The sequence below is a fragment of the Coturnix japonica genome, chromosome 8, assembly GCF_054131305.1.
Source record: "Coturnix japonica strain WE chromosome 8, WE-NBRP24, whole genome shotgun sequence".
Lineage (NCBI taxonomy): Eukaryota > Metazoa > Chordata > Aves > Galliformes > Phasianidae > Coturnix > Coturnix japonica.
The window spans coordinates 27,807,774-27,833,179 of NC_140670.1; the positions used below are offsets into that span (position 1 = coordinate 27,807,774).

A 25,406-nucleotide genomic window follows, 5' to 3' on the forward strand; every position below is an offset into this window, starting at 1 on the left:
TCCCATTGCTTCTCTGCTGCAGCCCTTTTAATAAAGGTTATTAAAACTATTTACACAAACTACTTAAAAAGCCATACTTCATTAAATACCTATTTGAGCATGTTATACTTCAGTAACGACCATCGTGCAAACATCACAATTTCGTCTGACAGAGAAAGGTATAAAGAATTCTCTTTTTATGTGAGACAACTTGGGAAGATAAACTTGCCAGTGTGGTGTTGCCTGTTTTTTTTCTTCTTTAATTTTAATTTTAAACTTAGAAGTCTGTGAGCCTTCACGGTCAGAAAATCCTAATGAATAAACATGTGTTTTCATCATGCATGGCTTGCCCTTCTTCATGAACTCCACAAGTTTGAAAAGAGCCTTTCACTTTACATACTTGAACACTATTGGAAGACGAATCCCAGAAGATGATTGAACTGAATAATAATGAACTGAACTGAAATAATTCTACACTGCTAAGTCACACAAATTCCAAAATGGACTTAATTTTCAGCAGTCATTTATTTATTTGTCATTTCCAGAGAAGAGCACACTTCTGAGTTGAACTGGAAACAGTATTTTGCATGTGTTGGGCTGGCGGTTTGGCAATATCAACAGATCTTTTTGAAGAGATAGTTTTTTGGACTCACAAAAGAGAATGTATTCAGTCCTCTTCCAGTGTATCTACAGGTTTCCAGTCCCAGCTGTCCAAACAAAATCCAAAATGAAACTAACCTCTAAAAATCAAATTGTGTGATCCTAGCTAGAAACACGTTCTTTACTTTATGGTAAGCGTGGTTTACTTACTTCAGTTTATTAGACCTAAGAGACCTTTTACCAATTTGTTTCCTCCTAGCAGCTTTAAGTTCAGGAATTAATTACAAGCCTTGGTTACCTCAATCATATGTAGCCAAGATTGCGGTTCCTAATGAATTTCTACAGATCAGCTGGCAATGATCTCACCATCTTTGCTCACAACAGCAGCCAACAGTTCATTCCTTGTTATTACAAATATATTTTCAGAAAATGTTATTTCAGATTCTCCTACAACAGCTAGAGCTTCAAAACTATTGTGGAAACAGAAACATTTATCAAAGCAGGCAAAAATAAAGTCGTTAAAAAATATTCTTTGTTCAGATATTGTCTGCAAGGAATGAAAATCCATCATAGATGCTCCCATGCTTTGACCAAATATCCCCTGTAGCCAGACTGCGGAAATGAAATAAACAAGAACATCATATATTTATTATTTCCTCTAGTTTGCTAAGAGTTTTTAGGCTAGAACTGCCTCCTGCCTGGACTATCTGGAACACAAGGAAATATTACTCTGAGTCTATCAGTACAGAAATACTCCTGGACTGGTCTCAAGTAAAAAGAACGGTTTAGTCGAAAGTAGTCTAAATGAATTCAACAGCCCTGCTGTGACCTGGGAGGACCAGGTTACCCTCTTGAGGTCTCTTCCATTCCACATTACCCTGGCTCTAGTCTAATACACAGACACACTGTTCAGCTAGATTTCAGTCTTGTTTGAAACTATGTACATATATATTAATATTTTATACATATATATTAAACAGCAGAAACACTGACTGCAGCAGAAAAATTGGCTCAATTTCAGACAGTTATATATATATGATTGCTATAGTCAGTATATCTGCTGTTTAATGTTCTTGATAGTACAATTACAAGTACCTTTGAGTTTCTATAGCCTATAGATAATATGTACATTAACCAGGTACATTAAAAGATTCCACGCTAGCCAAATATTTACAGCTGCTGCACTCCCATGACCTTATTACTGCTATGACTTTGGTGGTGGCTTTATCCTTGTTACATGTCCTTTGGTCTGTTTATGCAGCTATTTATCATCACACCTGGTCTCCTGTACCACATTAATAGGTATTATTTGCTCTCCCTTAATACTGCACCCGCTTTCTTTTAATAATTAACAGATATTACGTCCCTAAGTACTGCTTAGAGAGCTCCCTAGTATCTCAGGTATTTTCCTTACTGGAATATTTCAAAGAAACTCTGTCTAAGGGTTTTCCTGAGCCATTTATTTTTGCTGACTGACAAGATTGCTTAGCCAACAGGACTCTTACAACTGCCCTCTAAAGAACCCCCCCCCCCCAGGTTAAACACACAGCATACTATATTACTCCCAACACATTCTACTCTAATACACTAGCACAGAATTTTCCTCAGGTCAAAAGTGGCTTAACTCCTGCTTTTTCACACCCAAGATTAAGTCACTCTTATACTGCCAACAATCCAACAAAAACTTAGCTCTCCCATACTCTTTTGTATTTTTAAGCAGGACAGCAAAGCTAAGAGAACTCAAGCACCGGGCTTCACTCCTTCATAGTAATGCAACAGCTCAAACACATAATAAAGGACTTCCAAAGCAAATGTGACCGCTTCATTTCAGACAAGGTCACACAGACTGAAGAACACATTCACCTGCACATCATCACTACCTGCTCCTTTTCCTTTTCTGAGTAATTTTGTGGTATTTGAGTTATACGTATAAGATCTATTCCCTCTTGACCACAGTTCTTTTTTTCCACCCCCTCAGCTACTTACCATACACAGCTGGAATACTCCAAGTTCTCTCTCCCATGCTGATCTGCAAACTGTTTTCGTTCCACAATCTTTACAATAAAGGACCTTCAGTATCAACCTCACTGCACGATCTAAATCCATGGACAAGCAGCTTACCTTACTGCCTCCCTACAGGACCAAGTTTTACCCATGCCTCCAATGCACTTTCATTATTTACTAAGGTATTCATAAAAAAGAAGGGGAAAAGCTGGTTAACCTTCAACAAGTAAACCTCAGCAAGATGGCAATGATATAAATTCTTTGGTTTTTCAGCTCATTCAAGAGACAAAAGAGCAGCAGCAAACTGCCAGCATGGAATTTGCAATTTGAAAGTTATTTAAAGCACATGTCTGCCTTTGCTTTTTATCTCTGATCAGGTGTGTGCGTGGAGGATGAGCTTCCCGTGGCCTCTGCCCCCTGAACTGTGATTTGCATCACAAAGGGCTCCTCCAACACAACCTGTACTGCAGCCAGTCAGAGCTAAATCCCACCATGCTCTGCTGCTTGTGGCCAGCTTCATTTATGGTCATAGTCAGGTCTCAAATTCAGACTTCTGAGTAAAAGAATGTTATACATCCATTAACATCCCTGTCACTGGGTTCATCTCATATGCCCTAAGAACAGGTTATATAGCTCAAATTAATATTCGCTCCACATTTCACAGAAGCATCAAGTGACAGAACATTAATTTATAACTTCACTAAGTTGCTTGTTACACAGGTAACTTATACCATTACTGAACTTTTTCTGTGTATGTGGAATTTTGTTTCTACTTACCCACAAATGTTCATCAGATTTGAGACCAACGGAAATTATCAATTTTAAGGGGGAGGCTAGAGCATATTACAATGCTTGGCTATGTTAGGAAGTTGTGAACACTGTATTCCTAAGCTTACTTGGGATGTAATTCCTAGTTATGTAAGTATTTTGAGTTTATAAGCTGCTGTACAGCCTGTCCCTGCTTTACCCTCACAGATGTATGATTTAACTACCTGTGAACCCAGAACCAAATTTCTGCAATTGCTCTGTTAACCATCATCTTTGCCTTTCTTGACTCTCTTCTACAAGATTAGAGCTGTAAGTTTAGATAAGTCCCAGGTAAGTTCAGGACAATGTCTCACGAGTCAAGTTGTTCTAACTGTAACAATCTACATTTCTAAACATGGATTCAATTTGCTACCCAGAAGATCATCATGAAAATTTAACTGAAGAACAACTGAGACTTTTGGTTTGATGTATGTATATACACACACACTTCTACATATATCAAATGCATGTATGTATATATATGTTAAAAGTATGTGTGTATACACATACATATACAGATATGAAAAACTGGTTTGTAACTAAGAACAATTAAAAATTAAAGCTTTCTGGATATCCAGCCTCAGACTTCTAGAGGCTTTTTATTTGGGTTTGTTTTCTTCCTTCAGCTAAAGAAAATATATAGCTTCAATTAACATCAAATGGATCTGAGGGTGTGCAGACATTATATTTGTTCCAAGCTAAGCACCTAAAAATGGAAACAGATGACGTTAGTAAAGATCTGAAGATACTGACTTTTGGTTAAGATATCTGTAAAGACATCATAGTTCAAAGAGTCTATTTATCTTACCTAAAATTTAATGGAGCCAGCCTTTTAATAGCCTGCATTAAGGGAAATGCTCCATTTTTTAAACAATGACTCACTTCGGATTACTTCCGATGCATAGGTGTCCTTTGCAGAGTATCAGGCTGCTCTATCTAACCTTCGTACACTGGAATGACCTTTTAGTCATTTTATTTGCGTGATGGGAAGCAGCAATTACATTTTCGATCCTCAAGGCTTTTGTAGGGCAACTGCTATGCTGCCCACCCATATTATTTTCTCATTTCTGTCTGCCATAGTTACAGAGCCTTTGGAGAACACAGACTACATCTGCATTACTAAATGCCTGCTTATGCTTTTTTCTCCCCAATTACCAAAAGTATTGTAAAGATAGTAATACTTTATAAGGGAGAAGAACCACTTGTGTACTATTAAACAAAGCAGGCCCTTTTGCCCTCAAAAGCAAATTTCTCCTGTTATTCTTAGAACAGTATGGTTAGGTTGCAGTTGGATTTGATGATTTTTGAGGTCTTTTCCAATCTAAGCAATTCTAAGAGTTAGAGAATCAATGATAGAAAACACCCACGGTATTGTAATTAATGAGTACAATAACGGCAACTTGTACTCCAAACACCATCCTCATTCCATGTATGACCACCAGATGCTGAGGAAAAGCCTGCAAGACCTGTAAAAGACTCAACACCAAGAGACAAGCATCTAATTTCTGCTTTGGCTGTGATTAGAGGGATAAAGAATGAAAAGAAAAAAGTAGTCAATTTGAGATAATGTTCAGAGAAATAATTACAGCATTCCAGAAAGGTGAGACACAACCCATGTAACAACACAGCACCTCGAGTCCAAGAATGTGAACTGCTTAACTCATTTGACTTCATAAAGATAGCAACACGACATAAAACTGTACTCAGAACAAGGAATTCCACCCACAAAATTAAAGGCTTTCTTTGCAGTCATTCAGTAGTTTATAGCCCTCTGTTTTGACACTTTATTTCAGACCACAACATATCAACTGTCTGTGAGGTATGAACATTCATTTTCCTTCTATGGAAGGACATCAAGTACCTGCATTAAGGAACAGTAGGTTCTTTAGTTAAATCTTTAATTCTGAAAATATTGTACTATATATAATTAATTAAATGCCAATTAATTAAATAAGGACATTTTCCAAAACCTTCATTTAAACTTCTTGGAATTTAGCCTGATTATACTCATTTAATCTAAAGTAATTTCTGTATTTACACCAACTACAACAGCAGTGAGAATCAGACCTAAGTACTGAGATTCTGACTACTAATGAGTACTTTAAGTACATGTTAGTATGGTCTACACATAAAACATTCAAGAAGACCTCAATACCAACTCTCAAAAACTCATTAGAACAGAAGGGTAGCTGCTGAAATCCAGACAGGAACACACATGTACAGGACCATTACTAGGTAAGACATCTGGATTGTGCAGAGAACCAAAGAAGAGACTGATGCACATCACTACTTAAAATCAATATAAACAGCTGTGCTTACGCACATCACCCTTCTAAGCGTACAACACTTAGGCCAAAGTAGATGAGCAAAAGAAATACAGCCTCAAGTCACATACCCACCAACGAGACTAGCCTATGTCTAACACTTCAACTGTTACTGATGGATAGTCAGATCCTACTGTAATTTAGAGAGTATCCAAATTAAAGACTCAGTTCTATGAATCATTTCCATGAATCCTGACAGGCAAAAAATTGCTTGAGAGATCAGCTTCACACAAATGGTCACATTTTAAATTGATCAAGTTTCGATATTATGTCTCTCAGTTTATGATGCCTTGGATATGAAACACTTGGTCACTGTCAGCTGGTAAAAGAAACTCTATATAATAATTATATTTAAAGTCAATAGTCTTTTTTCTTTTTTTGCCCCCTCCAAAACGTGTTTCAGAGGAAAAGAACTGAGTCTGAATGTACCAAAGTGACAAAGAACACTCTGGGATGAATGTGATACCTGTAAAAGGTCTGACCTTCCAAAAAAATGCCTATCAGACTTGTAGAGTTTAGAAGCCACCTATCCAAAATAACAGTCACCACACCCCAAAGCCAAACACCTATTTTTGGAGATTATGACCCTCAGGAAGAAGAACTTGCACAGATGATTCAGTCATAAAAGAGCATTTCAAAGAGAGGAGAGCCCTGAACCTGCCACCCCCATTCCTCCCTCCTCCACTGCAGCCACATGCAGCAGCCACCAGCACAGCTGCTGGCTCCCCGGCTACACAACTTTGCAACGGGACATAACTACATAGTTTAGAAAGTCATTCCCCAAAATGCACTAAATTGCCCAGAAACCATTATTGTTTACACTGGTCAATGAAACACCGTTATCTCTCTTAAAATAGGCCACAGTGTTTACACAAAGTCAGCTCTCATGCACCAGCCATATATTTACTTATCAAGAACACCTATCACTGTAAGTCAGCTTCTCTGCGAACGAGAAACACACCTGCTGCAAAACCGACTTAAAGCTCCTTCCCACATCCAATATTTTGAGCAGGTGAGAAGAATGAAAAAAATAATTCAGCACAGAGCATCAGTGATGCACTACAGTGTGGTGCCTGGCTTGTATTTTGCAAGCATTCTTAATGAAAAGAGATCATGCTGTACTTCCTTCATAATTGTTTATTTTAAATGTGAAGTTGTATGATAAGAAAAGCTTAGACTTTCCACTCTAGGTACTATCTAAAGGATATAGAAGATACGGAAGTAAAAATGAACTCGGAGAATACATACTAGAGATTGTGTGAGCAATCTCTAAATAAAAAGTGAAAATGAACATTAAATGCTAAAATGAATGCTGCTTATCAGGTCAGTAATAAGCACTGAAAGAACAGAACTAATCCCCGATGAAGCTCAAAGTTTTATGTACGTTCTGTAATCATCTGGAAGGAGATCAGCACTTTGTTTTACTTTGTAATCCTTCTTCCTGATATTTTAAATGTGAAAGCCGGAAAGTCAGACTCATAGCAGGCCATCAGATCCCACCACAGAACTCCAAGTGCTCTGAGGATAGCCAGGAAAGCTCACAATTACAAGCACAGCCATAGGGAGAAACAAGGTGCACGTACGGAATGTTAGAGACCTGGATGCAGCTGATGCATTTCACACTGCCTCCTGCAGCAAGCTGTGGAGCACTTCGCTATTCAATCAGGGTCTGCATGCTGAAGAACACAGTGTGCATCTCCTGAATGATTTTTATTCAGGCAGTATTAGGTCACACTGCAACTATGGCAGTAGCACCTTGTTCTGGACCACCTGAACGCCCCCCAGAAGAAGAAAGAAGTGATTTTGTTTCCTTTTGTTTTAAAGTTCATATTGAAGTCTCTGCAAAGCAAAGCACTACAGTGCATTTTAACAGGTCTTATTAAATCACAGAGAAGCAGAAAGTCTCTGAGGTCTCCAGTCAAAAAGCTTAAATGTTTCGGGTGAGCCAGACAAAAAAATCCTGGTGGCCTTCAAGTTTATTTGAAAGACGGATTACAGAACATTATGTAAGGCCCAAATCTCAGAACTATTCCCCATTGTATTTACAAATATTATCAAATTTTACAAGATCATGAATTTTCATAAAAAGTGACATTTTGAAAATGCTTCCCTCGCTTTAATCCTCCTCCTTTCTTTTGATAGGATTAAATGCTGAAATGGCAGACTGTTAAACAAGCAGACCGAAATGCCAACTGTGAGCCATTTAATTCTGGGTATTTACAAATTAACGTTTCACTGTTACTTCAAATTTTGACATTATTGTTGAGTATCCTCAGGCAACTCATTTCAGAAGGTGCTGAATTTGATTTCCATTATTGCTCATTTTATATGTCACTATCGGAGTACCTTTAGTTTCCTGTAATCCCTGATAGAACAAGTTTAGTTTTATGAAAGGCTGAGAAACATCCTTTTGTTTTTATTAAAATGTACCAAGCATCCTGCCTAAAGCAATTTCAGAAGTAACCACTGTATTCACGTATAGAAGCCCAGAGCTGCCAGAATCACCACCCACTAACAGCCAAGATTGTGGTCTCTGTACACATATATGTGGACACGCACAAACTCAGTATGTACTGAGGCAGATGGCACTGGCCTTACCCCTCAGTTCCTTTGGTGCTGACCTCTGAATGTACAGTGAAAAGTGAAAGAGGGACTTGAAAAAATATTATTGAAAAAGCAGGTAAAACCCCAATCAAAAAAAACCCTCCCACCCACACATACTGCCCTTAAGAAGACAAAAGTGTGGATGTTCCTGCAGTGCAACCTGAAGGAGCCTATTACTTTGAAATCAGAATTTTAAGACGTGTTCCCTCATACCTGCCTTTGATTATCTAACTTCATTATTTCATTACCAACAGCATTTATCTTATGATTCTGAATTTCTGTTACAAAAACAAAGCAAAAAAAAAAAACCCAACAAAAAAACATAACCCCATCAACCCATAGAACAGACACATTTCAATCTTGCAGTTCAGAACCTTCCCTCTACTACTCAACATTGTCACAAACAATAAAAAACATTGTTTTTTTTTCCCCCAGTCTTTAAGTGCTGGCTAGTATTTAGATACAAACCTAAGTACAGTTTTAGCTGTGGAACACCTGTCTAGTAATCCAATGTTACTAATGCTGCCTAATAACTACATCCTATCCACAAATAATTTTCCCATAGCCATGCAGCGATTAAAGTTAATTCCAGCAGCAACACTATTAATTAAGGTATTTAAGAATGTTTACCTGTCATATGGGAACGTTCCAAATAATTTCTGTGAAGTTCAAATTGTATTTCAGACTGATTTGATAAATAGCTTAGAAGCAAGAAACATCTCTGAATTACAACAGATACTTCAGTAATCATCCAGATATGTTCACTAACACAACACTTTCTTTCTTTAAAACCAATTTTGACGCCTGCTAATATCCCATAAATAATGGATCAGATCAAAGTCTTGCCAAGTTAATTATGAAGTATTAAACCTGTCTAATCTTTTATCACTACTATGAATATGCCAATAAGAGAAAGACAGAAGAATTTTCCTCAGGACCTTTATAGAACACTATCTGCCTCAGTGGATGTACTCTCATATCTGTATCATATTACAGCAAAACAGACACTTAAACCAGAATCTACTGAACTATTTTTCACTTCAACTTAGTCTGTCATTTCTCCTCCATATTTTCTGATATTCACTCCAACTTCATCTCAATTAATTATTGCACACACGGTCATTTAAAAGAAGGATTTAATATGAGAAAGAATTCACACGGTTGCAGTTTCTCAGTAAAGAAAGTTCCAAACCCAAGCACATTTGCAACATTAATTCTATTGAGGGACTTGGCAATTCTCTTGCTACCCAGCAAGGTCTCCTCTAATGTATTTTTTAGCTTAACTTACATATTCAAACTGATTTTCAATGGAAAAGAAACCCCCATGATTGTACCGAACATGATAAACTGAAGTTGCATAGCAAAGTGGCTTTGCAAGGGTGCTAACCTTTAGTTTCAGTATTCAACCATAATCAAAATCTTTAGAACCAGGAACCTAAAGTCAGTTTACGTCTTCAGTGCCACAAACTTCAAGGAGGTTGAACACAATATGTTCCCCACACTGACAGGACAGCTACAGATCCAGCAGCTCACACCAAGGAGCCGCTGCTCTCAGCAGGCAGTGATGGGACTGGACAGGAACAGAGCTACTTAAACATCCTTACATCTCGAGTCATAGTTCTGAAGGATGGAAGACTTGAAAACCTCCCATTTCATTTCAGGCGCTCAAACAGAACGTGAGCCCAAGGACTTTTCCGAAGTTTAAAGCAGTAGCCACTCCTTTCCTGCCACCACCACTTTAGTTCTACTGCCATCTGCTGTCACAAACACACCAGTGCTACATTACCTGCTAAAGAACCCGCTCTGAAATTGCTCTGGCACCGATGCTAACATGCAGCAAGTGAGCTCAGGGAGCTAACACATAATTCACAGTCAAACAGGCCTCAGTGCTCAGATGGAGATAACTCTAGGAAGCACAACTTTCTTCCATGATGTTTGGCTGCCAAACCAGGCTCTTAAAACTAACACTGCTCAGCATAAGTTCGATTTGATAACTAACCCAACATCACTGATTTGAAACGTTAAGGCATTGCACCTCTTGTTCTGAATTAGAGGCAATATTCTTCCTCCCACATAAATGAGAGAAATGCATTTTGTAGGCTGTGTGCTGCTAAACTCATCAAGCATGATGAAATAACATTAACTTACAACACCACTAATTCTACCAGGTCCTACATTTGAAGACAGTTTTAAAAGTATATTTCTTCAGCAGACATGGTAGGATTCATGTGTTCCAGAAAAAGTTGGAGATACATAGGAATTCCCTCCACCTTCTGTCAAAATGTAGGCAAAGGGAGGGAACTGGTCATGAGTTACTCTTTAAGAATGTGTCTTCAGTACTCACATCAGAAAGGAATACACTACTGCCCAGTGTAAGACAGGTGAACCTCATTCACTGTTTTCTAAACATTACCTCACCCAAATGTAGCAGGTCTACAAATGCACATTTTAAACTGTTTGCTTTAATGTAGTTAACAGTTAATAATTAATGTATGCAAATCAGGTACATTTTCAAGCACAGCCGTGATAACTGAGCATTATGTTAGTTATACACAAAACTTTGAATTCAGAAGAAAGTAACATTACATTTGTAGGGTTTTCTTCCTGCTCAATCACCCATTTGACTGCCCAGAAGGCACACTCTGTCTAGACAGTGTAAGACCATAAGACATAGTGCAACATACAAAGATTAAATCTGTTTTACCGTTTTAATAGAACTCCTTGATTTCTCTTCCCAAACACTACTGCTCAGCTCCATTGTGCAATGAACGTTTGTTTCCTTCTCATAGGATCCAAATATAAATAACCTGAAACAGAAAAGCCTATAGTAAGAATTGTAATACTATCACATAACCCAGATATCATACTAAAGTCACTGTTCTTCCTTTATCCATTCCGCTTATACACTGTTCTCAACATGCACAAACACAAGCCCATGTATGCAAATCACAAGAGGAAGGGCACTGCTACCCTCTAGTGGAAGAATTCTACCTGTACCACAAATCACCACACAATACACTAGGACTTCTGTTTGTTTGCTTTGTTAAACACTCAGTTGGAAGATGAGGACTTCCCTAAACAATAGCAACTTATAAATAAACATAGCAGTAACAAAACAGCAACTTGAGTCCTAAACTTACAGCACACAACAGCTTTTCTTGGTTCGGAAGTGTTACTGTTCTACTAAAGCCACTGTTTCTTTATGTCTATTTTGCTGAATTAGGATCCTCTCCTATCTGTAATTCTTTTGATACACGCATAACAAGCAGAAAAGGTCCTTTATGCATCATATTGTATTTCAGAAGGCTACAAAGCCTTTCAGTTGGATACTGGTACTACAGAATGGGGAAAGAAGCAAACAGTGGCTTTTAGGATTCATAAGAGCACTCAACTTGTACACAATTTATCTCACTGTAGCTGAAAGTGGATAAATATTTTGGAATAAAAGCCTCCAACGAATTATATTCTTTCAAAAGAGCTATTTTTCTATATCCTATGACAGTTATTAACCATTCGGCCAAAGTGCCTTATTTGCGATTGAGATACATTTGTTTATTTTACACAACTCTTTAGATGATGGAAACAAATACTGTTAGAAAATCACATCAGTTCTATGCTATTAAATAGTGCTTCTAGGTTAAGCATTAATGGTAATTAAGTGTATAAATTGCAGATGTGGAAATGCGTTAACATTTTGATAATTAAGTAAAATAATTGAAAGCAAACATATCCAACACCTAGAATTGGTGAAACTGAACAAATCCCAAGGTAAAGCATCTGTCTACAGAAGCTCACCGACCTGCACTGCAGCAAAGGGAATTAAGCATCCCTTTTGTATGTCTCTCTACAAAGCATTTGTTTAACTGCTAAGAGGCAAGTGAATGTGTGAGCAAAATGATAGGTGAAGATCCTTACTGTTGCTCAACTTTGACACTCACACCTGGGCTAGTACCCAGCACAATTGCTGTACAAAGCATCAGATGTTTGTGGCTCACTGTTAGTCCCTGCATCCTTAATGCCAGACTCGTATGTGCAGTTTGCACACTTGTCCATTCTCTACTGTAACACTGCAAAGAGCAGATGTCAGCCTTAATTCCAGATTGACCTTCAGCACTTGTTTATCCAGACAATACTGGATCAATTACAGTAAAAAGAAATCTTCTCAGACCAAACTGGTTAGGTATTATGTCTGGACAAGACTAAGTTTGTTCAAGGTTACTTAAACTGACCAACTCCCATCTTTTTTTTTGCTTATTTTTAAGCCATCCCGTGCTACTTTCTGTGGCTCCTCTGTTCTGTTTTTAGTAGCTGCTTTTAAGTAACACACTTTTTGTTCTGTGCCTACACCACAACGTGTCTCTCATTGCTACTAGGAACTTAATTCAAGTTTTTCCATAGCTGGTCACTGGTTGCACACATTTTATTTTCTGGTCACCAAACTTCACAGGAGACAGGCAGGGGTTAGAGGTGACATTAGGCTACCAACACCCAATTGAAGAAACGCATGTCAGGCAGGCAAAATACTTCATTTCTAATGAGCAGTACTGTCCACGGATGCTTCGTACTAGAGTTTGGAATATTGGAAGTTTTCATATTTAGGAAGACAAACTGCTATGACATTAAGGAAGTTTTTGTTTGAATAACATCTCTACTAGCATGCAGAGGTACTGTGTTCTTTAATGCAACCACATAAACCCTCGCTGCAAGAAAGACATCGAGGCCCTGGAACATGTTCAGAGGAGGGCTATGAAGCTGGTGAGGGTTCTGGAGCACAGGCCTTATGAGGAGAGGGTGAGGGAGCTGCAATTGTTCAGCCTGGAGAAGAGGAGACTCAGGGGAGACCTTATAGCTCTCTATAACTTCCTGAAGGGAGGTTGTAGTGAGCTGGGGGTCGGCCTCTTCTCTCATGTAATTGATGCTAGAACTAGAGGGAATGGTTTTAAGCTTTGCCAGGGGAGATTCAGGCTGGACATTAGGAAGTATTACTTCTCGGAAAGGGTAGTCAGACATTGCAATGCACTGCCCAGGGAGGTGGTGGAGTCACTGACCATGGGAGTGTTCAAGAAACGTTTGGATGTTGTGTTGAGGAGTATGATTTAGCTGGGAAGTATTGGTAATGATTGGACTAAATGATCTTCTAGGTCTTTTCCAACCTTGTTAATTCTGTGATTCTGTGATAAACAGATGAGGACTGCCACAGCACATCCAAAACAGCTGTATATTGAACTGATATCTATACCTCACAGGCAATAGAATTTTGAATCTGTATGAGAGAGTAAAAGAGATGTTCTGATACAAAAGTTCATAGCTATCTTTAGCTATAATGAATCAATAAGGAAATGTGATTAAATCAGCACTTGATGAATTTTACTGTTCATTTTAATAGCTCACATTACAGCATAGTTTTAGAAGAGTTGACAGATTCAGTTCAGAAGTTCTCACTAGCAAACAATGACTAGGCTTCTATGAGCTCATTCATGTAGAATATATACTACAGGCCCCTCGGGGCATGCTGCCTGTGACAGAAGGTGCTCTTGAAGATTCAGCACCTTTACCTGAAGAGCTGAGGTCAGGGAAAAGCAAACACTGGTCAGTAGCAAGGTACAGTGCTCACTTTAAGGCTCTCAAGGCAAAAACCCCCCAAAACGAGCAAAGGTTCCAGTGGCAGACAGGGAAAAAAACCCTGTGTGCTTGCATATGGTGCTGCTTGGCAAAAGAACCCTATAGCCCCAGACAACTTTCATACCCAGTGATATGAAAAAAGGAAATTCTGACGTTTACTTTTATGCAGACTTTGTATTTCTTCCTTTACTACCAAAATCTTGTACGTGCTTCTCGGCTTCTAACTCACAATATCTTCAGCTACAAAGTAAGGAGAAGATACGCTTCCAGGAGCATTTTACAGATCTCAGCTGTAGAAGTTTAATTTCTAAAAAGGATGGACACTTGGAAGATCTGAGGAATTACTACAGGACCAAAAGACAGACATCTAGATTGAGATGTGTCCGCTCAAGCGTGTGTCTAGAAAATCCAAGCAGCATAAAAAAGTCAGATTAAATCAGACCTGAAGCTTAAAAGGCCTGACAAGCCAGCAACTGCATCCTCTCCCTGCCATCTGATAAGCATGTGTGACAGCTGAAAATACTGAGAGGTCAGATGATGATGTCAAACTGAGCAATCTGGCTTCTAGAAGGTAACGGGAAGAAAGAAAACATTGCTGATATGCTGGCAATATTACACAGCATTTCACATTCAGGAAAGACAAAGAACTTAAAAGTGACTCTCCAAAGCCAAAATAACTGCATGGAGCTCAAAAGTTGTTATTTTGGGTCCAATTATAATAAAAACAAGCAGAGTACAGGACTGAAATTGGATACTGCCTGTGAAGAGATAGAGTTCCCTTACTCAGTAGGGGTGAAGAGGAACGGCCCTTAACAGCCAAGGAATGTACCAAATCATTTAGCATTACTGGCTTGCTCATAGAGGACATATCACAAAGCTTGGAACTCAGGTAAGCAGCAATTCTTTCCAAAGAAGTGTTAAAGATCACTGCTGTGCCCTGCACAGTCCTTCAAAGTATAACTCTCTCTAGAAGCTTGTTTTGAATGGTAAGTAGCACTGATAAAAGAAATTATTACAGCAAATACGGTTCCAGCACAGTTGTACAAGGCCACAGAAAAAATAAAAAGCATGCTAGATGGTAGTAGAACTAATGAAGAGTTAAAAACAACATCAGCATAAACCAGCATTTAGTCAATAAGGAGCAGAATGGCACAAGGATAGATCAAAGCCTAAGCACTAAGATACGATCTAACACAAACCAAGAACTAAGAGGTCTGGCAAAAACAAACAAAACAAGAAGCCTGCACACAGTTTTAAAGAGAACAGAATTCTCTCCAGTAAAGAAAGAAAATGGATTTTGTCCGTTTCCATTATTTTGTTCAAGATAAAGGCAGTAAGTTATGCCTCATGAAAGTTATTTGGATCAAAGTAAAACCAAATGAAACAATTATTCCCTGTGCTTGCAGCATAATACAATAGGATAATTACAACATGTATACTGTCCTGAAAGAGATCCAAACAAAAAGAAAACAGGAGCCTCTAACTAGACTACATTCATAAGAAATAAGAATCCATTTGTATGCACACAATGCAGAAGTGCCTCAAATTTGCAGCAACTTTCATTTGTACATTTTTATTTTCAAAATACATTTCTAAACTGGAGCTCAACCATTACACCAAAGATGCCACTTCTTGAATCAGTACAGGCCTAAAGCTGTAAATATGGTTACAAAGTATATGTATTTGCTTAATAAAGATAAGCAAAAGACCACAATAGATACCTTGTACATTCAATTAACGTGACTTTTAGTCGACCTTCTGTCAGAGGTAAATCCTGTATACAGAGGTCTCGATCTTCGTACTCATCAGGTGATGATACTTGAAATGGAAAGAAAGGCTTGTACCTGAAAAACACAGAAGAGAATTCATATTAAGTAAACCAGTTTAACACACATCTTATGAAGTGGTAACGGGATTGAAAAGAATCTTCAGTGCTCCACAAGAGGAAAAACTGCTGTTTCTTCATATTTATTGCTCAAAAGGAATAAAAAGTTAATAAAAATTTCTGAACGCAGAAGACTAGAGAACATCTAAGCAACCTTTACTGCAATGTGTAATCTGAGTTACATTTACTAGCACCGACAACTATGAGAATAAGGGAAGTCCCACAGAACACATTAATGACTTCAAACATTATAAGAGCCCTTTTTGTACGAAATACCTTGACAAGTCTTTATTTTTAAGTTCATCGTTAGCGAAAGCCATCGCTGCTTTCAAAGGTGAATAAGATATTGAGATACTAAACCCTAAATGATTTCAGTATTGATGCGATAACTGAAGAATCCTAAAGAACCAGCATGGTTTAGTTACGCAGATTAGGCCTTCTTTCATTCTGTGAAAAGCATGTCATTGTTCTTTTCTTCCCATCTCCTGGAACTACAATGAAAACACAGGAAACATATTTTTTTATCCTTGAGCCTTATTTCCCTCATCCCTGCACGCGACTCTCATGGAAAGCAGGACGTGTTCAAAATGCTCAGGGTTTTACAAGCACTATCTCACCACACAGCTCGCTCCTTCTGAGCAGAATACACTGATTTCTAAGCACAGCCTTCCCTTCTCACTTCTCCGACGTGGGACACAGTCAGCATCTGAGGACAGGCAGCAAGGGCTTGTCCTTGGAAACAGAAAACTGTTATGGAATCTGCAGCAGTATTTACACAAAGCATTTGAGAAAGCACTTCTAGGGAATTTCTTCTTTCCATTTTGACTTAGCGCTAATTTCCTACCACTTTCTAGTGCTTGGATTTCCATCCTGTCACTGGCACAGCCTTCCAGTGAGTGGTTCTGCACAGATGACTTGCAAATAGCAGTGCGCAAACATCGCTGCCTGCAGGATGTATCTGCCATTTCCTAAGAAAGAAGTCTTTCACAAACACTGTTTGCTTAACTATCAGAAGCATCTGCTTGTCACATTCAGAGATCTAAATATGTTCAGGAAACAGTCATACGGATCTGAAGTGGAGTCTCAGAAATTCAAATAAATCATGAAGTGCCCTTTGACTGTCCACACTCTTCAGGAGGGAGCCCAGCACTCTGGTTCAAGATAGAATCACAGAATCACAGATATCAAAGATACTTTGGTTCTGTACCAGCACCAGCCTCGGAGAGAGCCATGAGAGCCAATTCTTTTGTTCTCCTCGTGAATAAGTCCATCTTAACACTGCAGTTGTTTTATTGAAATCCAATTCAATTTCTAGCTTTAATTTCGTTCCAAGTTTCTCTCTCATTAGCTTCTCCAGAAAGAAGGCAGCTTTGAAGTCGTTCAAGTCAAAACATTCTGATTTAAAAACTTTATACAATTATTTTGTGTGGAAAAAGTATGAAGCACTTAGATCACAACAGCCATAGTTTAGATTTGAGTGTACCATAACCTACCAGCCCCAAATACTGCTGGGGGGGGGGGGGGATAGAGTGGGGGAGAGGGAGGAACAGAAAGGGTCCAGTATGTTCCAATCACTTATCTTCTAGTGTAAGACTCTTCCCTCACGCACATCAAACACTCTGCAGGATATTGGAGGGAGGGAAAAAAAGTCTGGACAAATTTAGTTACAATACTGAGAAAACAGCAAGAATGAAATAAAATAATCAAACATTTGATTGAGTCAAAAATGTAGACTCTAAAGTAGTAGTTTCAGAACACAGGGTTAAATACAACACACTGCAATCATTTACTACAACATGGAATGATGAAATAATCCCCAGAATAAGCTTTTGTTTCATTAGATGGAGACAATATTAACTAAAATTTTGATTTCTTTTATATATATTTCTAAATGAATGCACCAGTGAGTGAATCAAAGAGAGGACAGAATCTGAAATGCCAATGCAGTTACCTACAGTAACATGCAAAACACTTAGAAGTATATGTCAGACTTTTGGTTGCTATATTTCCTATAAATATTGACTGAAAAAGCCCTCAACAAAATTCTTAAGTTACAAGTGTTTATGTTCATGTTCTTACTGATAAAACTCATTTCCTCTGCAAGAAACCCTAATACGCTACTTATTTCCACTGGCATGTGGACAGCTTGCAACCCACACTCGTACCCTAACAGCTATCCCATGTTCTCCCCCATGGTAGGGAAAGCCTAGAAGTCTTGCAGCCTTCTAAAGCACCACTGCCTGCAGCCGCAGCTCTGCTGCTCCCAGGGTCAGAGCAGCACAGAACAGGCAGCATCTCACTTCCCTGTCTAGAACCATGCAAAATGAATATAAAGCTTTATGAAACAAGCCCATAAGAAACAGGTCTGCAGTGGGTCCTCTGATTGCTGCAGGCTGGGAAGAAGGTACAAGCTATTGCAGCAGGTTTGGGGAAATGTCGGGCTCTGCTGGCAGTGCAACGCTGAGGAAAAGTTATCAAAATCTACTTGTAAGAATTAAAAGATGATTCTAAACTGAGCTGCTAGCTGGATCTCCTGGGCAAGCTTTCATTGCATCTACACATTTTGATAAATACTGCAAAACAACAATGAAGTAATTCCACATGAGAAATTAGGTCAGATGATTATATAGAAAGATAATTAAGATACGGTTAATTAATAGACAGGATTATAGATACACTTAAAATAGCGTAATGCTGAGCTCTTCCACACACAAAGCACAGCAAAAACATTTCCAGACCCTGCCTGCAGCCAGCGTGTCTCCTGCACACTACGAACCCCTCCACTTGATTCATGTCACATTTCTGAGCCACCTCAGGGGCTCCTTTGCTCTCATCACCACCTGAGATCAAAACTGCATCTGAAAGAAACAAATCAAACTTGCTCCCTTCATCTGAGGGGGGTTCAGCCCCTGAGTGGCTTCTTTCTTCCTCCTAGTTGCCAGTCCTGCTGTGGAGCGGCGCTCACTCACCTACATGGTAGGAGCAAGACTCATTTGCTGCTTTACTTTATAAATGCTTTATCCACATTCACACCAATTCGTGTTCACTACTGAATGTTTTGGGCTCCTCAGGCCAGCTGTTAGCGGAAGAGAGGACAGGAGTCTTTTACGCTTTAATTTAGTTTGAGAAACCGATTGGATAAATTGAGCGCTTCCCCAGAACTTACTTAAATACAGTATTTTTAGTCATGTGATGAAATCTATTAAGAACCGAGGAAAAAAAAAGAACAAATCTAAAACAAATAACTAAATATCAGGCTATCCAGCCAAAGATAACCCAGGGCTTATGTGATTCTGTTTGCATCTGTCAAGAAAATCCCGAATCCCAGCACAAAAGTCCTTGTTAAGGCTCAGCAGAGACAGGCAGACATTGAGAAACTCTCAGCAGCCCATTTCCTACCTCAGCACACAGATTTACAGCTTCATTTTTAAATGCAAGAGGAGGTGAGCAATTCATAGAGAGCAAGGCTTCAGTTCACAAGTGAGAAGATGTCTCTAGAATAACTACCGCGCAATGTTTAAACCATTCTCTGCTTTTACAAAGGACATTTTAACATGTAAGCGAGCAGAATAAAACCTCTCCGGTATCTGTTCAAGCCCGCATTAATCACTTGTGCTTTATGGATCCCAGCATGGATTCACTGCCATAAAATACGATTCAGCATTGCTTAGTTTGTGAATTTTTTAAATCAAGTTACAGATTTATGTCACAGCACATTACGTGAACGCTTAAATCTTAACAAACAAGGCAAAAAAGAGACATTAAATCACAAAAGCCTCCGCTGGTTAAACATGTGGATTTCTATAGCATAACTCTATTTTCTGTACATTTCAAGGCTTCAACCTTTTTTTTTTGCCACAAGGTATAAAAACGAATCAAAACCTGAAGTGGAAGCGTGGTTGGTAAAACAACAATTTACTCTCCTTAATTCCCACACCACTTCAAGATTTTGCTGTCGTGGAAAGAATATTTGCTATTTTAGTTTTTGTAACTGTTAATTTTCCTTTTGGTTATATATAAAAGGTTTATTAAACTACAGGATAAAATACAAAGGGACTTTTAGAGACAGGCTTTTTTTTTTTTTAATCCGATTTACAGAATTACACATTTCAGAGTTTATAAAATGTACATATCTAGAAATGGATCGACACCAAATTACATTTAATTGCTGCCATTGGGGAAGAACCCTCTGCTCTTACACTGTGTGTAACTCTGGCTGAAGTTTATCACCACAAAAACTCTAAAATATTACAGACCACTTCTAAAAGGGCACGACCACATCAGTGAGATTTTACCAGCACTTCGCAGCTTACATTCAGGCTTGCTATCATTAAACTGCAAACCGCGTATATCATTCTTCACACTGAAGACTAAACATGGAACTTGTCTTATTTGAAAACAATCATTAATAGGGTGAAGGTTGTTTCTTTTTTATTTTTTTGTAAAGTAGCAATTTAGGTTTTGCAAATGCAATTCTCCACCTTCCCCTGAATTCACAAGGACCAAAGCCCCATAACTGTCACAATTCCAATTACTACGACTTCAGTAGCCCTAAATACATCTTTACTCAACTGGAAATTGGCTCATTTGAGCTTTACCCACACCTAAAAAAAAACCCCAGCCCATGAAATATCACTACAATAAAAGTAGGTTTCTTTTCTTGGGAGTTATAAGGAAAACTGCAAATGCCTCCTAGCACTCCACCCACTGTATTACAGGATATTCTGCTATGGATGTGGGAGGCTCATACGTGGAAGATCTCAGTGTAACTACAGTTACTTTTTAAGTCAATACCTCAGAAAAAGAATCCTATTTATTTTTTTTATCAAATGATGGAATAGTTCAAGTTGGAAGGATTTTTCTTCAGATATGTTTCACGCATTTAGACTACAGTCTCCTTCCGTACAGTGGTATCATCATCCCTAAAGTGGCCCAAATCAGACATACTCCCCCATAAGGAGGTCTCAAGCCTCACTACAAATACCACTTCTATGCAGCTCTGGTCAGAAGGAAATGATGCTGGTGTTCAAACAGAAATCCCAGCTCGGAGCACGACTCACCCACTGAGATGGAGAGTTTTGGTCCTCTGCCCTAAACACCAGCTCGTATAAAAACTACTGACACCCTCTCAGACAGCCATTGGAAAGGCCAGAAAAATCACCTTCTTTCACTCTGAAGGCAGCCTCTGAGAGCCAAAAACCAGAAGTGGAAAAACTTTTTGTGTGTGTTTTGAATTCTAGACATCATATCTTGCAAGGTTTAACCCCGCTCTCCATTTAGCTTTAAAAAATGTATGAAGTACCAAAGCTTCTCCTCAATTTACATCGATCTAGTCACTTCTGACAACACTGACGATGGTCCCATTTACACCCTGCAATCTTCCAAAGTGTTGAAGCTAACCAAGCTCCAACCAACATTACCCTATTTCAAAGCTGAGATGACTGAGGCTCACCTTAAAACATTATTGCAAACAGCAGCAACCAAGGACCCGTTTCAGCCACAGCCCAGCTAAGTGGACAATGGCAGTGGGGAGGGCATCCCATCAAGAACATTTACCAGCTGAAACGGCTCTGATTTGGGAGATGTGTGACTGCGAGCAGTTTAGAAATGAGCCCTTGCTGTAAGCAAAGCAGCCCAAATAATACAGCTGCCCTATCTGGATGTGCCCTGCAGCATCGCTGTTTATGACCATGTGTAGGAAAGGGGTACAAGATGAATAGTCAGGAGGGATTCCTGCACCTTACAAACCCTGCACCACTCTTAGCACATCAGCTGCGACTTGTGATTACATCTAGAAGAAGCAGCTGCTCCAATTACCATAACCTCCTCCCATAATGAATTTGGGTATTTTCTCTAATTTGCTCTTTCTTTCAAAAGAACAGAAAAAAATCTCAGTTTTTGTGCTATTGTTTTAAAACAATACTACTGACAAGCACTGCTGTTCCCACCCCACCTCCCCTTGTAACCCACTGGGCTCTTTCCTTGGCAACATCAGAAGTTTTGTTTTGTTTATTCTGCCATATTGCCTGAAGTATGTGGAGTTATTTGGGAAAACAAAACAGCAACAAAATCCAACAAGCTGTTGTGAAGTTTCCAGAACCAGACTGCATCATTTCCCTTGTTTAATTGCTCTGGAAGCGTTCACAACGCCAGATCATTCACATTCAAACAACCCCATGAAGGCTTCTATTACGTCGCTGCAAGACTATGATCTTCAACTTCCACTCATCCTATTCTAGCTAAGGCAAACAGAAATAAGGCTTTAGTTTATTTACTACACAACTGCTATTCATCTAAAAGTCTACTTTAGTGCTTATATTTCAAACTCGGTGTAGAAGTTTATCTGGCAGGGAAGGTTTCAAAGTTTTTAAAATCATTTATTTGTTACTCTAAGTATCAACATCATCATTATGTGTGCCAAGGTGTAATGTTGTACTTAGTGCCATTATAAAAGCAGACCATAATACTTGTACCCATATCCTTCTGAATGGGCATTTTCCAGGCTCTGGCAAATTTTATACTTCAACAAATGCAAAATTTCTCCTAAGAAAAACCTTTTCTGATTGTCAAAAAGTGGCTTTATGCCCGTCTTATCTGGCAATTAACTACAGTCCCTGAGCACACGTAATAGTCCAATTAAATCTATCACCAGCTGATCTCTGCAATATTCTTTTATTTATTTTTTCAGGCAGATTTTTACAATGTCAGATAAGTTTCTGGAAACACGAAAACAATATTGGAGCTCTAGCACAGCAATAATTTCCATTACACAGATCAGCCTTAATGGAGAGGGGCTGAGTGCACTGCTCCTCACAGACCATCCTGCTGAACAACAGCACAGCGACAAGCGGAACAGTGCAATCAATACATTATAGAGGTAAGCAGTTCCCATGTAGTTCTAAGGGTAAAATAAATTACAGCACCTGCACAATAAAGAAAAAGTAGCCAAGAAAAACAGCCCTCTCGAGTCCAACTCAGAGTTGAAAAGCCTCTCTCTCATCTCACACAGAGCATTTTGAAGTAAGGTATTTTAGCCTGGATTTATTTGGCTATTGAAATTACTGCCACTTGTTACACAGTAAAGTTAAATATCGACAAGAAACATTTCTAAAACTTGTATGGATCTTCCTTGTCTCTGAACTCAGACAACATTCCAGCAGCAAGTTTTTAACTAGAAGCTCGGAGACTATAGCAGAAACAACCCAGCTGAAGAAATGCCGCGGTTAGTTCAGCTTAGTACATTACTGTCACCCTGAGAAATGCTTGTACAAAATAACGACCCCAAGTCCCTGCCATGCAAACTGGCAGCCACACTCATTTCCAAAATGCAAACTTACCCTCGCTGTTACAAGCAAAGCGTTGAATTCACGCAGCACCCCGAATAAAACCTGCTGAAAAAGCTGTTTGCTCCCAGCTATCACTGCTTTCTTCTGGACAAGAGTGCAGCTTGAGATCACCGTGCTAATGGTTTTGTATTACAGCAACTGATGCATTTTAGAGATCAGGATGGCACAGCTTATCCATTAAATTAACAAATCGCTTACATATGGAACATTGTCCCCTTCATACACGTTTTAGCAATAAAGCTTATTAATCCCAGTAGCAGTTCTAAATTTAAGATCTCCTATAATATCAAACGTTAAAATAGTTTTAAATCAAACAAGCATGAACACGAACTGTAAACACAGGAGCATACTGGGTGACTTGAGGCGATCTGTGCAGGAATGCAGAACAAGCAGTTTCCCTTTGAAACCCCATAACATGAAAGGACTAGCAGCTCCAGCAGCACAGCAGCAGCAGGAGCCCAAGCTTCCCATCGGCTGGAACAGCACAGTTACACCAGTGCTACTGCAGCCTATTGAACTTCCCCAGGCTCCTACCTACCCGTGGATACTGAAGAGCACAGAACTGCCTGTACTGTGGCCTGTTAGTCAGAATATCCCAACACCCAAGTGCTTGACCATACACAGCTTCAGCATAGTACATATAGTACAGTACTATACACAGCTCCCTTCTGTACCTGCAGCACTTTGAAGATGCCAACAACGTATTTATGGTTCCAGGGCTTAGGTTTATTTACTACGTGTCAAGTTACCAGCAGATCTACTTCTCTACGTTCTGTACAAATAATTACTTGTCCGTGCACTACAAAGATAATCTTCCAAGCATGAAACTGCTGTCTACAGACAGATCTACTGATCCCAATTAGCACCGCTCTGTCAGCAGCAGAACAAGTGTCTGTGCTGGCATCATTTAGAACATCAACTCTCTGGAACAATCTGAAAGCCCACAAGCATCACAGAGCTTCTCTATCACCTGATTTTATAAGACTTAAAAATAATATATTATATATATGTATATATAGGGTCCTTTTATTTTTCTACCTAGAATGGGCAGGAACATGGTGATATATTAACAGAATAATAATTCCTTCCTTCTTGCAGAACAGGAATGAGAACTTCATTCAAATAGGTGCATCCCTACAGCTCTAACCGGTAGGAGAAGTTCATATCACAACTACAGAACAAATCAACCCAGGAAATGAATCTTCACATCCACTAACTTGGCAGAAGCTATAAAGTAGGTATTTCTATTGACAGCTGATTTCTTAAATCAGAAATGCTCACAATGAGTATTTCTTGTTAAAATAACTTCATCTTATGAAAAATAGAGATACATTTTATACTTCTTCCAATACCTCTACTGCCAAATTATGAAGTCATCTCTATTATAAGAAACGTTCCCCAATCAATAGCTACTTGCATTACATCTCAGCTTCTGTTTTGCCAGAAATAAGAAATTGCTGTGTAACCCTCAAATTGCATTCTGTAATGGTAAATTAAAATAAGTTTGTCTCATGGTTCTCGCCATTGACATTCAATAGAGCTGCAGCTTACAAATAAAGCAGAAAACTATTTAAGGTACCTAATTATAGTGCAAATGACCAGCTGAAAGGATAATACGCATTGGAAAAGACTTCAGGTGGTCACTTAATTAATATCTAACATAAAAATGTTGAAGTAATCCTTTGTGAGATTACTTCTGAAGAAAGAGCAACTCCACTCCGATAGCATGCATTGAATTAAAGCTAAATGCACTTCCTCAAACAACCTAATATCCATACTGAAATCTTAGAGTTCTTTTTTTACCATAAGGAATAGAGATACAAAGAGTTCTTAAAATATACAGAACTCCCCCACTGCTTTGACAATGCGTAAGCTGCTTAGGATCTAAATGGATGAACTTGAAAGACCTTAAACTAAGGGAACAACAACAGCTGCCAGAATTTTGACATCACTGATGGGGAAACACTTTGAAACTCACTTAGGGAGGGAAAATAAATAGCAAGTACTTCCTCCTTTCCCTTTATAGATACAAAACTCTTCCCATGTGTTTGTCACAGAAACGTGTATTTCAGTTGTCTAGAGCCAGAAAAAAACGAAGAACCACCATCCATAATGAAACGAGAACCAGAGCTCCTTGAAACCTGCACAAAGAAATCAGAACCTGTACAAACCTACAGCTGACTTAAGAACAGGCTTGTAAGTACAGTGTAATTAGTGTAACTACAAACCTGACAT

At 38.8% G+C, this 25,406-nt stretch overlaps 1 protein-coding gene across 1 annotated transcript in view; it reads right to left on the reverse strand.

Annotated features, from left to right (window-relative positions):
* PDZD8 (PDZ domain containing 8) overlaps nt 1-25,406 on the reverse strand; it is a 45,403-nt gene that overhangs the window by 15,944 nt on the left and 4,053 nt on the right. The window contains exons 2-3 of the mRNA XM_015867462.3: nt 15,662-15,784; nt 11,023-11,125 (exon numbers count right to left, since the gene is read on the reverse strand). Of these exons, the coding sequence (XP_015722948.2) occupies nt 11,023-11,125; nt 15,662-15,784 (226 nt within the window). The remainder of the gene's footprint in view (nt 1-11,022; nt 11,126-15,661; nt 15,785-25,406) is intronic.